The 17,500-nt window shown below is 47.5% G+C and overlaps 1 protein-coding gene across 1 annotated transcript in view; it reads left to right on the top strand.

Annotated features, from left to right (window-relative positions):
* The window catches only part of LOC135515605 (ELKS/Rab6-interacting/CAST family member 1-like), a 508,676-nt gene that overhangs the window by 98,132 nt on the left and 393,044 nt on the right, over positions 1 to 17,500 (top strand). The window contains 5 exon segments of the mRNA XM_064939228.1: positions 1,982 to 2,059; positions 2,533 to 2,688; positions 6,427 to 6,519; positions 10,842 to 11,009; positions 14,192 to 14,359. Of these exon segments, the coding sequence (XP_064795300.1) occupies positions 1,982 to 2,059; positions 2,533 to 2,688; positions 6,427 to 6,519; positions 10,842 to 11,009; positions 14,192 to 14,359 (663 nt within the window).

Genomic DNA, 17,500 nt, shown 5'->3' with positions numbered 1-17,500 from the left:
CAGTCACCATGCTGCTGTGTCCTCTCCTGGTCATGATGACAGTCACTATGCTGTTGTGTTCTCTCCTGGTCATGATGACAGTCACCATGCTGTTGTGTCCTCTCCTGGTCATGATGACAGTCACTATGCTGTTGTGTTCTCTCCTGGTGCTAACCACCACCACCATGCTGTTGTGTTCTCTCCTGGTGCTAACCACCACCACCATGCTGTTGTGTTCTCTCCTGGTGCTAACCACCACCACCATGCTGTACCCTGTCTCTCCTGGTGCTAACCACCACCACCATGCTGTACCCTGTCTCTCCTGGTGCTAACCACCACCACCATGCTGTACCCTGTCTCTCCTGGTGCTAACCACCACCACCATGCTGTACCCTGTCTCTCCTGGTGCTAACCACCACCACCATGCTGTACCCTGTCTCTCCTGGTGCTAACCACCACCACCATGCTGTACCCTGTCTCTCCTGGTGCTAACCACCACCACCATGCTGTACCCTGTCTCTCCTGGTGCTAACCACCACCACCATGCTGTACCCTGTCTCTCCTGGTGCTAACCACCACCACCATGCTGTTGTGTTCTCTCCTGGTGCTAACCACCACCACCATGCTGTTGTGTTCTCTCCTGGTGCTAACCACCACCACCATGCTGTTGTGTTCTCTCCTGGTGCTAACCACCACCACCATGCTGTTGTGTTCTCTCCTGGTACTAACCACCACCACCATGCTGTTGTGTTCTCTCCTGGTGCTAACCACCACCACCATGCTGTTGGGTTCTCTCCTGGTGCTAACCACCACCACCATGCTGTTGGGTTCTCTCCTGGTGCTAACCACCACCACCATGCTGTTGTGTTCTCTCCTGGTGCTAACCACCACCACCATGCTGTTGTGTTCTCTCCTGGTGCTAACCACCACCACCATGCTGTTGTGTTCTCTCCTGGTGCTAACCACCACCACCATGCTGTTGTGTTCTCTCCTGGTGCTAACCACCACCACCATGCTGTTGTGTTCTCTCCTGGTGCTAACCACCACCACCATGCTGTTGTGTTCTCTCCTGGTGCTAACCACCACCACCATGCTGTTGTGTTCTCTCCTGGTGCTAACCACCACCACCATGCTGTTGTGTTCTCTCCTGGTGCTAACCACCACCACCATGCTGTTGTGTTCTCTCCTGGTGCTAACCACCACCACCATGCTGTTGTGTTCTCTCCTGGTGCTAACCACCACCACCATGCTGTTGTGTTCTCTCCTGGTGCTAACCACCACCACCATGCTGTTGTGTTCTCTCCTGGTGCTAACCACCACCACCATGCTGTTGTGTTCTCTCCTGGTGCTAACCACCACCACCATGCTGTTGTGTTCTCTCCTGGTGCTACCACCACCACCATGCTGTTGTGTTCTCTCCTGGTGCTAACCACCACCACCATGCTGTTGTGTTCTCTCCTGGTGCTAACCACCACCACCATGCTGTTGTGTTCTCTCCTGGTGCTAACCACCACCACCATGCTGTTGTGTTCTCTCCTGGTGCTAACCACCACCACCATGCTGTTGTGTTCTCTCCTGGTGCTAACCACCACCACCATGCTGTTGTGTTCTCTCCTGGTGCTAACCACCACCACCATGCTGTTGTGTTCTCTCCTGGTGCTAACCACCACCACCATGCTGTTGTGTTCTCTCCTGGTGCTAACCACCACCACCATGCTGTTGTGTTCTCTCCTGGTGCTAACCACCACCACCATGCTGTTGTGTTCTCTCCTGGTGCTAACCACCACCACCATGCTGTTGGGTTCTCTCCTGGTGCTAACCACCACCACCATGCTGTTGTGTTCTCTCCTGGTGCTAACCACCACCACCATGCTGTTGTGTCCTGGTGCTAACCACCACCATGCTGTTGTGTTCTCTCCTGGTGCTAACCACCACCACCATGCTGTTGTGTTCTCTCCTGGTGCTAACCACCACCACCATGCTGTACCCTGTCTCTCCTCAGGAGCTGCACCGACGGAGCTATGAAGGAGCCCCTGAATCAGCCAAGACCAAGGCCCTGCAGACCGTCATCGAGATGAAGGTGAGAGATGGAGAGAGAGAGAGAGAGAGAGAGAGAGAGAGAGAGAGAGAGAGAGAGAGAGAGAGAGAGAGAGAGAGAGAGAGAGAGAGAGAGAGAGAGAGAGAGAGAGAGAGAGAGAGAGAGAGAGAGAGAGTTCATGTTTCATTTAGAATGCCAAAGTGAGACCGTCATCAAGATGAAGGTGTGTGTGTTTGTCCAAGCTTGTGTGTGTCTCTGGAGGTCCAGTCTCTGGAGCGAGGTCTGAGGGACCTGGAGGAAGTGTGTGTGTGTGTCTAACTGTGTGTGTTCTCTTGTGGTAGGACTCTAAGGTCCAGTCTCTGGAGCGAGGTGTGAGGGACCTGGAGGAAGTGTGTGTGTGTCTAACTGTGTGTGTTCTCTTGTGGTAGGACTCTAAGGTCCAGTCTCTGGAGCGAGGTGTGAGGGACCTGGAGGAAGTGTGTGTGTGTCTAACTGTGTGTGTTCTCTTGTGGTAGGACTCTAAGGTCCAGTCTCTGGAGCGAGGTCTGAGGGACCTGGAGGAAGAGATTGAGATGTTAAAGTCTAACGGGGCTCTGAGCACTGAGGAGAGAGAGGAGGAGATGAAACAAATGGAGGTGTACAGATCCCACTCCAAGTTCATGAAGAACAAGGTAACAACACATCACCACCAACTACAGCTGACTCAGTACAGAACTCTGTCTAAAGAGCATGTTGATTATCATTCAGCTTCTGTGACAGATGCATCTGGTCTTCAGTTCTCTGTGTTGTCTAGTGGAACCAGCAGCCTGCCCTGTACACTAGAGACAATCATGTGTGTCATCTGCCCTGTACACTTCATGTGTTCTCTGTGTTGTCTAGTGGAACCAGCAGCCTGCCCAGTACACTAGAGACAATCATGTGTTCATCTGGTCTTCAGTTCTCTGTGTTGTCTAGTAACAGCATCCTGTGTACACTAGAGACAATCATGTGTTCATCTGGTCTTCAGTTCTCTGTGTTGTCTAGTGGAACCAGCATCCTGCCCTGTACACTAGAGACAATCATGTGTTCATCTGGTCTTCAGTTCTCTGTGTTGTCTAGTGGAACCAGCATCCTGCCCTGTACACTAGAGACAATCATGTGTTCATCTGGTCTTCAGTTCTCTGTGTTGTCTAGTGGAACCAGCAGCCTGCCCTGTACACTAGAGACAATCATGTGTTCATCTGGTCTTCAGTTCTCTGTGTTGTCTAGTGGAACCAGCAGCCTGCCCTGTACACTAGAGACAATCATGTGTTCATCTGGTCTTCAGTTCTCTGTGTTATCTAGTGGAACCAGCATCCTGCCCTGTACACTAGAGACAATCATGTGTTCATCTTGTCTTCAGTTCTCTGTGTTGTCTAGTGGAACCAGCATCCTGCCCTGTACACTAGAGACAATCATGTGTTCATCTGGTCTTCAGTTCTCTGTGTTGTCTAGTGGAACCAGCAGCCTGCCCTGTACACTAGAGACAATCATGTGTTCATCTGGTCTTCAGTTCTCTGTGTTGTCTAGTGGAACCAGCATCCTGCCCTGTACACTAGAGACAATCATGTGTTCATCTGGTCTTCAGTTCTCTGTGTTGTCTAGTGGAACCAGCAGCCTGCCCTGTACACTAGAGACAATCATGTGTTCATCTGGTCTTCAGTTCTCTGTGTTGTCTAGTGGAACCAGCAGCCTGCCCTGTACACTAGAGACAATCATGTGTTCATCTGGTCTTCAGTTCTCTGTGTTATCTAGTGGAACCAGCATCCTGCCCTGTACACTAGAGACAATCATGTGTTCATCTGGTCTTCAGTTCTCTGTGTTGTCTAGTGGAACCAGCATCCTGCCCTGTACACTAGAGACAATCATGTGTTCATCTGGTCTTCAGTTCTCTGTGTTGTCTAGTGGAACCAGCAGCCTGCCCTGTACACTAGAGACAATCATGTGTTCATCTGGTCTTCAGTTCTCTGTGTTGTCTAGTGGAACCAGCATCCTGCCCTGTACACTAGAGACAATCATGTGTTCATCTGGTCTTCAGTTCTCTGTGTTGTCTAGTGGAACCAGCAGCCTGCCCTGTACACTAGAGACAATCATGTGTTCATCTGGTCTTCAGTTCTCTGTGTTGTCTAGTGGAACCAGCATCCTGCCCGTACACTAGAGACAATCATGTGTTCATCTGGTCTTCAGTTCTCTGTGTTGTCTAGTGGAACCAGCAGCCTGCCCTGTACACTAGAGACAATCATGTGTTCATCTGGTCTTCAGTTCTCTGTGTGTTGTCTAGTGGAACCAGCATCCTGCCCTGTACACTAGAGACAATCATGTGTTCATCTTGTCTTCAGTTCTCTGTGTTGTCTAGTGGAACCAGCAGCCTGCCCTGTACACTAGAGACAATCATGTGTTCATCTGGTCTTCAGTTCTCTGTGTTGTCTAGTGGAACCAGCAGCCTGCCCTGTACACTAGAGACAATCATGTGTTCATCTGGTCTTCAGTTCTCTGTGTTGTCTAGTGGAACCAGCATCCTGCCCTGTACACTAGAGACAATCATGTGTTCATCTGGTCTTCAGTTCTCTGTGTTATCTAGTGGAACCAGCATCCTGCCCTGTACACTAGAGACAATCATGTGTTCATCTTGTCTTCAGTTCTCTGTGTTGTCTAGTGGAACCAGCATCCTGCCCTGTACACTAGAGACAATCATGTGTTCATCTGGTCTTCAGTTCTCTGTGTTGTCTAGTGGAACCAGCAGCCTGCCCTGTACACTAGAGACAATCATGTGTTCATCTGGTCTTCAGTTCTCTGTGTTGTCTAGTGGAACCAGCATCCTGCCCTGTACACTAGAGACAATCATGTGTTCATCTGGTCTTCAGTTCTCTGTGTTGTCTAGTGGAACCAGCAGCCTGCCCTGTACACTAGAGACAATCATGTGTTCATCTGGTCTTCAGTTCTCTGTGTTGTCTAGTGGAACCAGCAGCCTGCCCTGTACACTAGAGACAATCATGTGTTCATCTGGTCTTCAGTTCTCTGTGTTATCTAGTGGAACCAGCATCCTGCCCTGTACACTAGAGACAATCATGTGTTCATCTTGTCTTCAGTTCTCTGTGGTGTCTAGTGGAACCAGCATCCTGCCCTGTACACTAGAGACAATCATGTGTTCATCTGGTCTTCAGTTCTCTGTGTTGTCTAGTGGAACCAGCAGCCTGCCCTGTACACTAGAGACAATCATGTGTTCATCTGGTCTTCAGTTCTCTGTGTTGTCTAGTGGAACCAGCAGTTCTCTGTGTTGTCAGCAGCCTGGACACTAGAGACAATCATGTGTTCTGCCCCTAGAGTCTTCAGTTCTCTGTGTTGTCTAGTGGAACCAGCAGCCTGCCCTGTACACTAGAGACAATCATGTGTTCATCTGGTCTTCAGTTCTCTGTGTTGTCTAGTGGAACCAGCATCCTGCCCTGCTAGAGACCATGTGTACACTAGAGACAATCATGTGTTCATCTGGTCTTCAGTTCTCTGTGTTGTCTAGTGGAACCAGCATCCTGCCCTGTACACTAGAGACCTGTATCTGGTCTTCACTAGAACACAATCATGTGTTCATCTGGTCTTCAGTTCTCTGTGTTGTCTAGTGGAACCAGCATCCTGCCCTGTACACTAGAGACAATCATGTGTTCATCTGGTCTTCAGTTCTCTGTGTTGTCTAGTGGAACCAGCAGCCTGCCCTGTACACTAGAGACAATCATGTGTTCATCTGGTCTTCAGTTCTCTGTGTTGTCTAGTGGAACCAGCATCCTGCCCTGTACACTAGAGACAATCATGTGTTCATCTGGTCTTCAGTTCTCTGTGTTGTCTAGTGGAACCAGCATCCTGCCCTGTACACTAGAGACAATCATGTGTTCATCTGGTCTTCAGTTCTCTGTGTTGTCTAGTGGAACCAGCAGCCTGCCCTGTACACTAGAGACAATCATGTGTTCATCTGGTCTTCAGTTCTCTGTGTTGTCTAGTGGAACCAGCAGCCTGCCCTGTACACTAGAGACAATCATGTGTTCATCTGGTCTTCAGTTCTCTGTGTTGTCTAGTGGAACCAGCAGCCTGCCCTGTACACTAGAGACAATCATGTGTTCATCTGGTCTTCAGTTCTCTGTGTTGTCTAGTGGAACCAGCATCCTGCCCTGTACACTAGAGACAATCATGTGTTCATCGACTATTGTGTTCTTGTTACCAATGATTGATTGCTGACCTTTTCCAAGGTTATACAGAAAAGACCATCTTGTATGCAAGGTGGTTGTTGATTGGCTGTCCAAAAGCTTGTTACTGATTGGCCCTGTGTTGCTTACTTCATGGCTCCTGATTGGTGATGGTGCTTATCGCCCTGGTAACAGCCAGGTAACTGACTCTCCTGACAGGTAGAGCAGCTGAAGGAGGAGCTGTCTCAGAGAGAGGTCCAGGGGGAGGAGCTTAAGCAGAAGGCTGCCGACCTGCAGCAGGAAGTGTCTGCCGTAAGGAAGGACTTCACCACACAGCGCTCGCTCTCTCTCTTTAACCTGTCAACTCTGACCTTTTAACCTCGTAGAACCTTTCTGACCTCCACCACACAGCGCTCGCTCTCTCTCTTTAACCTGTCAACTCTGACCTTTTAACCTCGTAGAACATTTCTGACCTCCACAACACAGCAGCTTTGCCATACTGACCCTCGCTAAAGAGAATACCCATGTGACCGCTGTGAGAGGAAACCCCAGTATGAGGCAAGAGGAACTCAGATACGTGGTGTTAGATAAACCTCAGTATGAGGCTAGAGGAACTCAGATAAGTGGTGTGAGAGAAACCCCAGTATGAGGCTCGAGGAACTCAGATAAGTGGTGTGAGAGAAACCCCAGTATGAGGCTCGAGGAACTCAGATAAGTGGTGTTAGAGAAACCCCAGTATGAGGCTAGAGGAACTCAGATAAGTGGTGTGAGAGAAACCCCAGTATGAGGCTAGAGGAACTCAGATAAGTGGTGTGAGAGAAACCCTAGTATGTTCACTATTAGAAAAATCTATCAATTCTCAAGAAACCCAGATAATTATTGTCTGCAAAGCTTGGACTGCCTCTAGTCCAGTTACTTATTCAGTTATATCAGTGCCGGAAGGAGCAAGACATGAGGAAGGCCTGCTAGACCTGGGCCTGCTAGACCTGGGCCTGTTAGACCTGGGCCTGCTGGGCCTGCTAGACCTGGGCCTGCTAGACCTGGGCCTGATGGGCCTGCTAGACCTGGGCCTGATGGGCCTGCTAGACCTGGGCCTGCTAGACCTGGGCCTGTTAGACCTGGGCCTGTTAGACCTGGGCCTGCTGGGCCTGCTCGACCTGGGCCTGCTAGACCTGGGCCTGATGGGCCTGCTAGACCTGGGCCTGATGGGCCTGCTAGACCTGGGCCTGCTAGACCTGGGCCTGCTGGGCCTGCTAGACCTGGGCCTGTTAGACCTGGGCCTGCTAGACCTGGGCCTGTTAGACCTGGGCCTGCTGGGCCTGCTAGACCTGGGCCTGCTAGACCTGGGCCTGCTGGACCTGCTAGACCTGGGCCTGCTGGGCCTGCTAGACCTGGGCCTGATGGGCCTGCTAGACCTGGGCCTGCTAGACCTGAGCCTGCTAGACCTGGGCCTGATGGGCCTGCTAGACCTGGGCCTGCTAGACCTGGGCCTGTTAGACCTGGGCCTGTTAGACCTGGGCCTGCTGGGCCTGCTCGACCTGGGCCTGCTAGACCTGGGCCTGATGGGCCTGCTAGACCTGGGCCTGATGGGCCTGCTAGACCTGGGCCTGTTAGACCTGGGCCTGCTGGGCCTGCTAGACCTGGGCCTGTTAGACCTGGGCCTGCTGGGCCTGCTAGACCTGGGCCTGTTAGACCTGGGCCTGCTAGACCTGGGCCTGCTGGACCTGCTAGACCTGGGCCTGCTGGGCCTGCTAGACCTGGGCCTGCTAGACCTGGGCCTGCTGGACCTGCTAGACCTGGGCCTGCTGGGCCTGCTAGACCTGGGCCTGCTAGACCTGGGCCTGCTGGGCCTGCTAGACCTGGGCCTGCTCGACCTGGGCCTGCTGGGCCTGCTCGACCTGGGCCTGCTAGACCTGGGCCTGCTGGGCCTGCTAGACCTGGGCCTGCTAGACCTGGGCCTGATGGGCCTGCTAGACCTGGACCTGCTCGACCTGGGCCTGCTGGGCCTGCTCGACCTGGGCCTGCTAGACCTGGGCCTGCTGGACCTGCTAGACCTGGGCCTGATGGGCCTGCTAGACCTGTCCTATAATTGTATGAGGAAAGGAAGAACATTTTCCAGAAGGGAAATGAGAAACTTGCCTCTCAGAAACGTCAATAGAAGCGGTGATCTATTGATTAGCAGAGAAACACCAGAGGACAGCATGATCCACGGTTTCTACGTAGACGTGACATCTTTTGGAAAGTGTGAGTGTGTGTGTGTGTGTGTGTGTGTGGAAAGAGTTGGGAAGGCAACAACATGGCAGCAGGATGAAACACTTGACTGGTATCAGTCCAGACACAGTGTTACTACAAAGGCAGGTTGTGTGGGCGGCTGCCCTGTCAGATACGCTCACTGGGTCTCTCGTCAGGTCAGGGAGGCAGAGCTGCACTGAGAGGTCTGGCATCACACTACACTCTGGGACACTTTCATCTTTCCCTCTCTGTTGCCATCCTTTCTTTCTATCGTTCTCTGTCTTGTTCCCTCAGCGCTGGTTGGAGTAGAGCTGTGAACACTAACAACCACAGCACCATGTTTATGGCTTCTAGTATTTCTCTCTCTTTCTCTTGGTTGTTTTTAGCATGCCTCTTCTCTAGGGTGACTGCTGGACAGGCTACTGTAGATGTACACTAGACTACTAAGCTGCTTGTTCTAACCTCTCTCTCCCTCTCTTGTTCTGTTTCTCTTGTTTTTTGCACACATTTTCACCATGGTTACGCTGGTGTCATAAATATAGTTATGTTTATTCTAACCTCTTCCCCTCTCTCTCTATCTCTCTCTCTGTCTCTCTCTCTCCCTATCTCCCTCTCTCTAGGTCTCTCTCTCTCCCTCTCTCTCCCTATCTCTCTCTCTCTCTCCCTGTCTCTCCTCCCTATCTCTCTCTCTCCCTATCTCTCTCTCTCCCTATCTCTCTCTCTCTAGGTCTCTCTCTAGATCTCTCTCTAGATCTCTCTCTAGGTCTCTCTCTCTCCCTCTCTCTCCCTATCTCTCTCTCCTTGTCTCTCCTCCCTATCTCTCTCTCTCCCTCTCTCTATCTCTCTCTCTCTCTCTCTCTCTCTCTCTCTCTCTCTCTCTCTCTCTCTCTCTCTCTCTCTCTCTCTCTCCTCTCTCCTCTCTCTCTCTCTCTCTCTCTCTCTCTCTCTCTCTCTCTCTCTCTCTCTCTCTCTCTCTCCCTCTCTGTCTCTCTCTCTCTTTCTGTCTCTCCCTTTCTGTCTCTCTCTCTCCCTTTCTCACATTCTCTGGTGCGCCCACACTAAATAATTGATGTTTTATTCACTCGTTGCTGACACTGCAAAAACATCCCCTCAGTAACTAACCCCATCAGCTACAGTGGAGAGGTATTAACTAACCCCATCAGCTACAGTGGAGAGGTATTAACTAACCCCATCAGCTACAGTGGAGATGTATTAACTAACCCCATCAGCTACAGTGGAGAGGTATTAACTAACCCCACCAGCTACAGTGGAGAGGTATTAACTAACCCCATCAGCTACAGTGGAGAGGTATTAACTAACCCCATCAGCTACAGTGGAGAGGTATTAACTAACCCCATCAGCTACAGTGGAGAGGTATTAACTAACCCCATCAGCTACAGTGGAGAGGTATTAACTAACCCCATCAGCTACAGTGGAGAGGTATTAACTAACCCCATCAGCTACAGTGGAGAGGTATTAACTAACCCCATCAGCTACAGTGGAGAGGTATTAACTAACCCCATCAGCTACAGTAGGGAGGTATTAACTAACCCCATCAGCTACAGTGGAGAGGTATTAACTAACCCCATCAGCTACAGTGGAGAGGTATTAACTAACCCCATCAGCTACAGTGGGGAGGTATTAACTAACCCCATCAGCTACAGTAGGGAGGTATTATCTAACCCCCTAATAAATTCCCAGTTATAGATTATACAAAATCCTATGATAGACAGACTCAATACTAACCTATAGGGCTGATCATATATGAATGACGATACTCAATACTAACCTATAGGGCTGATCATGTATGAATGAAGATACTTAACTAACCCCATCAGGGCTGACAGTATGAATGAAGATACTCAATACTAACCGATAGGGCTGATCATATATGAATGACGAATCAATACTAACCGATAGGGCTGATCATGTATGAATGACGATACTCAATACTAACCTAGAGGGCTGATCATGTATGAATGAAGATACTCAATACTAACCGATAGGGCTGATCATGTATGAATGAAGAGGGCTGATCATGTTTGAATGAAGATACTCAATACTAACCTATAGGGCTGATCATGTTTGAATGAAGATACTCAATACTAACCTATAGGGCTGATCATATATGAATGAAGATACTCAATACTAACCTATAGGGCTGATCATGTATGAATGAAGATACTCAATACTAACCTAGAGGGCTGATCATGTATGAATGAAGATACTCAATACTAACCGATAGGGCTGATCATGTATGAATGAAGATACTCAATACTAACCTATAGGGCTGATCATATATGAATGACGATACTCAATACTAACCTATAGGGCTGATCATTTATGAATGACGATACTCAATACTAACCTAGAGGGCTGATTGATTTTATCTCTGTGCTCAGATTGACCAGGTAAAGCAGGAGCTCAGCAGGAAGGAGACAGAGCTGATGGGGATGAGGACCAAGCTGGAGACTCTCACCAACCAGTTCTCAGACAGCAAACAGCACATCGAGGTCCTCAAGGAGTCACTGACCGCTAAGGAACAGCGCTCTACTATCATTCAGACAGAGGTGTGTTGTTCAGTGTTAACTCTACTGACAGGGCTCTACTATCATTCAGACAGAGGTGTGTTGTTCAGTGTTAACTCTACTGACAGGGCTCTACTATCATTCAGACAGAGGTATGTTGTTCAGTGTTAACTCTACTGACAGGGCTCTACTATCATTCAGACAGAGGTATGTTGTTCAGTGTTAACTCTACTGACAGGGCTCTACTATCATTCAGACAGAGGTGTGTTGTTCAGTGTTAACTCTACTGACAGGGCTCTACTATCATTCAGACAGAGGTGTGTTGTTCAGTGTTAACTCTACTGACAGGGCTCTACTATCATTCAGACAGAGGTATGTTGTTCAGTGTTAACTCTACTGACAGGGCTCTACTATCATTCAGACAGAGGTATGTTGTTCAGTGTTAACTCTACTGACAGGGCTCTACTATCATTCAGACAGAGGTATGTTGTTCAGTGTTAACTCTACTGACAGGGCTCTACTATCATTCAGACAGAGGTGTGTTGTTCAGTGTTAACACTTAACTCTATCATTCAGACATGGGTTAACTCTACTGACAGAGCTCTACTGTCATTCAGACAGAGGTATGTTGTTCAGTGTTAACTCAGAGGTGTGTTGTTCAGTGTTAACTCTACTGACAGGGCTCTACTATCATTCAGACAGAGGTGTGTTGTTCAGTGTTAACTCTACTGACAGGGCTCTACTATCATTCAGACAGAGGTGTGTTGTTCAGTGTTAACTCTCAGTGTTAACTCTACTGACAGGGCTCTACTGTCATTCAGACAGAGGTGTGTTGTTCAGTGTTAACTCTACTGACAGGGCTCTACTGTCATTCAGACAGAGGTGTGTTGTTCAGTGTTAACTCTACCAGGGGTATTGTGGAGATACTGTTGTGTCATAGTGTACAGCTGAACTGGACCCGTAGTTACTAAGCATCTCAGAGGAGGACTACAGTCGTGGCCAAAAGTTTTGAGAATGACACAAATATTAATTTTCACAGTCTGATGCCTCAGTTTGTATGATGACAATTTGCATATACTCCAGAATGTTATGAAGAGTGATCAGATGAATTGCAATTAATTGCAAAGTCCCTCTTTGCCATGCAAATGAACTGAATCCCCCAAAAACATTTCCACTGCATTTCAGCCCTGCCACAAAAGGCCCAGCTGACATCATGTCAGTGATTCTCTTGTTAACACAGGTGTGAGTGTTGACAAGGACAAGGCTGGAGATCACTCTGTCATGCTGATTGAGTTCGAATAACAGACTGGAAGCTTCAAAAGGAGGGTGGTGCTTGGACTCAGGATTGTTCTTCCTCTTAGATGTCTATTGTAAACCATGGAATTACCTGCAAGGACTTAAATGTAATGTAAATGTTCTTCCTCTGTCAACCATGCCATCAGCATTGCTTTGCATAAAAAGGCCTTCACAGGCAAGGATATTGCTGCCAGTAAGATTGCACCTAAATCAACCATTTATTGGATCATCAAGAACTTCAAGGAGAGCGATTCAATTGTTGTGAAGAAGGCTTCAGGGCACCCAAGAAAGTCCAGCAAATGCCAAGACCGTCTCCTAAAGTTGATTCAGCTGTGGGATCAGGGCACCACCAGTACAAAGCTTGCTCAGGAATGGCAGCAGGCAGGTGTGTGCATCTGCACGCACAGTGAGGCGAAGACTTTTGGAGGATGGCCTGGTGTCAAGAAGGGCAGCAAAGAAGCCACTTCTCTCCAGGAAAAACATCAGGGACAGACTGATATTCTGCAAAAGGTACAGGGATTGGACTGCTGAGGACTGGAGTAAAGTCATTTTCTCTGATGAATCCCCTTTCCGATTGTTTGGGGCATCTGGAAAAAAGCTTGTCTGGAGAAGACAAGGTGAGCGCTACCATCAGTCCTGTGTCATGCCAATAGTAAAGCATCCTGAGACCATTCATGTGTGGGGTTGCTTCTCAGCCAAGGGAGTGGGCTCACTCACAATACTCCCTCAGAACACAACCATGAATAAAGAATGGTACCAACACATCCTCCGAGATCAACTCCTCCCAACCATCCGGGAACAGTTTGGTGACGAACAATGCCTTTTCCAGCATGACGGAGCACTTTGCCACAAAAGTGATAACTAAGTGGCTCGGGGAACAAAACATCAATATTTTGGGTCCATGGCCAGGAAACTCCCCAGACCTTAATCCCATTGAGAACTTGTGGTCAATCCTCAAGAGGTGGGTGGACAAACAAAAACCCACAAATTCTGACAAACTACAAGTATTGATTATGCAAGAATGGGCTGCCATCAGTCAGGATGTGGCCTAGAAGTTAATTGACACCATGCCAGGACGGATTGCAGAGGCCTTGAAAAAGAAGGGTCAACACTGCAAATATTGACTCTGCATCAACTTCATGTAATTGTCAATAAAATCCTTTGACACTTATGAAATGCTTGTAATTATACTTCAGTATTCCATAGTAACATCTGACAAAAATATCTAAAGACACTGAAGCAGCAAACTTTGTGAGAATTTATATTTGTGTCAAACTTTTGGCCACGACTGTACAAGTGCTGGTCTAGGATCAGTTTGATATGTTAAATCATAACAAATAAGATATCCGAGATCAGCTATTCTGAGATGCTTATTCCAGTTGACTGGACTGTAAGTATTACATTTATTTGCCTTTTGATTTAATTTGTGATGTCTGATATGTGTGTGTCAGGTGGATGCTCTTCGTTGGGATGAGAAAGATTTCCAGCTGAATAGGTTGTCTAACCAGATCCATCTCTAATCTAACACCGTGTGTGCGTGTGTGCGTGTGTGTGTGTGTGCGTGTGTGTGCGTGTGTGCGTGTGTGTGCGTGTGTGCGTGTGTGCGCGTGTGTGCGTGTGTGCGTGTGTGTGCGTGTGTGCGTGTGTGTGTGTGTGTGTGTGTGTGCGTGTGTTGTGTGTGTTGTGTGTGTTGTGTGTGTGTGTGTGCGCGTGTGTGCGTGTGTGCGTGTGTGCGCGTGTGTGCGTGTGTGTGTGTGTGTGTGCGTGTGTTGTGTGTGTTGTGTGTGTTGTGTGTGTGTGTGTGCGCGTGTGTGCGTGTGTGCGTGTGTGTGTGTGTGTGTGTTGTGTGTGTGTGTGTGTGTGCGTGTGTGTGTTGTGTGTGTGTGTGTGTGTGCGTGTGTGCGTGTGTGCGTGTGTGTGTGTATCAGGTGGATGCTCTGCGTCTGCGTCTGGAAGAGAAAGATTCCCAGCTGAATAAGAAGTCGAACCAGATCCAGGAGACGTCTGAGGAGAAGGGGACGCTCAGCAGAGAGGTACACGACCTCAAGGACATGCTGGAGGTCAAGGAGCGCAAGGTCAACGTCCTGCAGAAGAAGGTATGGGGCGGGGTGGAAGCTGTGTGTATTTATTATGGATCCCCATTAGCCAAAGCAGCAGCTACTCTTCCTGGGGTCCAGCGAAATTAAGGCAGTTTATACAACTGTAATACATTACAATACATTCACAGATTTCACAACACACTGTGGTCCTTCAGGCCCCTACTCCACCACTACCACATATCTACAGTACTAAATCCATGTGTATGTATAGTTGTGTGTGTGTGTGTGTGTGTGTGTGTGTGTGTGTGTGTGTGTGTGCCAATGTTTGTGTTGCTTCACAGTCCCTGCTGTTCCATAAGGTGTTTTTTAATCTGTTTTTTAAATCTAATTTTACTGCTTGCTTCAGTTACTTGATGTGGAATAGAGTTCCATGTAGTCATGGCTCTATGTAGTACTGTGGAATAGAGTTCAATGTAGTCATGGCTCTATGTAGTACTGTGGAATAGAGTTCCATGTAGTCATGGCTCTATGTAGTACTGTGGAATAGAGTTCCATGTAGTCATGGCTCTATGTAGTACTGTGGAATAGAGTTCCATGTAGTCATGGCTCTATCTAGTACTGTGCGCCTCCCATAGTCTGTTCTGGGCTTGGGGACTGTGAAGTGACCTCTTGTGGCTTGTCTTGTGGGGTATGTATGGGTGTCCGAGCTGTGTGCCAGTAGTTTACACAGACAAATTGGTGCATTCAACATGTCAATACCTCTCATAATTAAAAGTAGTGATGAAGTCAATCTCTCCTCCGCTTTCAGCCAGGAGAGATTGACATGCATATTATTAATATTAGCTCTCTGTGTACATCCAAGGGCCAGCCATGGTGCTGCCCTGTTCTGAGCCAATTGCAATTTTCCTAAGTCCTTTTTTGTGGCACCTGACCACACGACTGAACAGTAGTCAAGGTACGACAAAACTAGGGCCTGTAGGACCTGCCTTGTTGATAGTGTTGTTAAGAAGGTAGAAACTAGGGCCTGTAGGACCTGCCTTGCTTATAGTGTTGTTAAGAAGGCAGAGTATGGCTTTATTATAGACCAACTTCTCCCCATCTTAGCTACTACTGCATCAGTATGTTTTGACCATGACAGTTTACAATCCAGGGTTACTGCAAGCAGTTTAGTCACCTCAACTTGCTCAATTTCCACATTATTTATTACAATATTTAGTTGAGGTTTAGGGTTGAGTGAGTGTTTTGTTCCAAATACAATGCTTTTAGTTTTAGAAATATTTAGGACTAACTTATTCCTTGCCAACCACTCTGAAACTAACTGCAGCTCTTTGTTGAGTGTTGCAGTCATTTCAGTCGCTGTAGTAGCTGACGTGTATAGTGTTGAGTCATCCGCATACATAGACACTCTGGCTTTACTTAAAGCCAGTGGCATGTTGTTAGTAAAATTTAATAAAGCAATGGGCCTAGACAGCTACCCTGGGGAATTCCGGATTCTAACTGTATTATATTTGAAAGGCTTCCATTAAAGAACACCCTCTGTGTTCTGTTAGACAGCTAACTATTTATCCACATAGCAGGGGGTGTAAAGCCATAACACACACGATTTTCCAGCAGCAGACTATGATCAATAATGTCCAAAGCTGCACTGAAGTCTAACAAGACAGCCCCCACAATCATTTTATCATCAATGTCTCTCAGCTAATCATCAGTCATTTGTTTAAGTGCTGTGCTTGTTGAGTCTCCTTCCTTATAAGCATGCTGACATTCTGTTGTCAATTTGTTTACTGTAAATCACATTGTATCTGGTCAAACACTATTTTTTCCAGAACTTTTTCTAAGGGTTGGTAACAGGCTGATTGGCTGGCTATTTGAGTCAAAAAAGGGGGCTTTACTATTCTTAGGTAGCGGAATGTCTTTAGCTTCCCTCCAGGCCTGAGGGCACACGCTCTCTAGGAGGCTTAAATTGAAGATGTGGCAAATAGGAGTGACAATTTCGTCTGCTGGTATCCTCAGTCATTTTCCATCCAGATTGTCAGACCCCCGGTGGCTTGTCATTGTTGATAGACAACAATAATATGTTCACCTCTTCCACACTGACTTTACTGAATTCAAAAGTACAATTCTTATCTTTCATACTTTTGTCTGATATATGTGTGTGTGTGTGTGGGGGGGGGCGCATGCTGGATGTGAAGGAACGCAAGGCCAAAGTCCTCCAGAGGAAGGCATGTCAGAGATGATTAAAAGGGAGGATGGTTTTGTTGGTCAACTTGTTCCTCTTATGACAGTTTCAAGGAAGTACAAAGAGTGTGACTGAAGGAGAATCACTCCTCTTGGCATAACTGTATTGGACAGACAACTGAGTTTCACTCAGGATACGCAGTGAATTTGCTGTCGTAGTGAATCTTTTCTGTTGATTCACAACTCTATTGATTCACAACTCTATTGATTCACAACTCTATTGAATCACAACTCTATTGAATCTCAACTCTATTGATTCACAACTCTATTGAATATCAACTCTTATGATTCACAACTCTATTGATTCACAACTCTATTGATTCACAACTCTATTGAATCTCAACTCTATTGATTCACAACTCTATTGAATCTCAACTCTATTGATTCACAACTCTATTGAATCTCAACTCTATTGATTCACAACTCTATTGAATATCAACTCTTATGATTCACAACTCTATTGATTCACAACTCTATTGATTCACAACTCTATTGAATCTCAACTCTATTGATTCACAACTCTATTGATTCACAACTCTATTGAATATCAACTCTTATGATTCACAGGTCTATTGATTCACAACTATTGATTCACCTCTATTGCTACACATGGCCTGCTTTTCCTGACTGCCACTAGATGGCAGTATGAGACCATGTTGTTTGACCCTTCTCCAGTCGTCAAAAAGACCAGAGGAAACTGATTTCTCCCCATTGTCCTGGAGAATACATTTCAGATGTCCTGTGTCTGAGTTCACTCTAATCAACCATCGTCACGTAGTCATCAACCGGCCAGAATACCAACCCAGAATGGTTATTCTGTGATCAACCATCGTCACGTAGTCATCAACCGGCCAGAATACCAACCCAGAATGGTTCTTCTGTGATCAACCATCGTCACGTAGTCATCAACCGGCCAGAATACCAACCCAGAATGGTTATTCTGTGATCAACCATCATCAC

This window comes from Oncorhynchus masou, chromosome 27 (genome assembly GCF_036934945.1).
Source record: "Oncorhynchus masou masou isolate Uvic2021 chromosome 27, UVic_Omas_1.1, whole genome shotgun sequence".
Taxonomy (NCBI): domain Eukaryota; kingdom Metazoa; phylum Chordata; class Actinopteri; order Salmoniformes; family Salmonidae; genus Oncorhynchus; species Oncorhynchus masou.
Note: the sequence above shows the minus strand (reverse complement) of the source record. Positions and strands in the feature narration are given on the sequence as shown.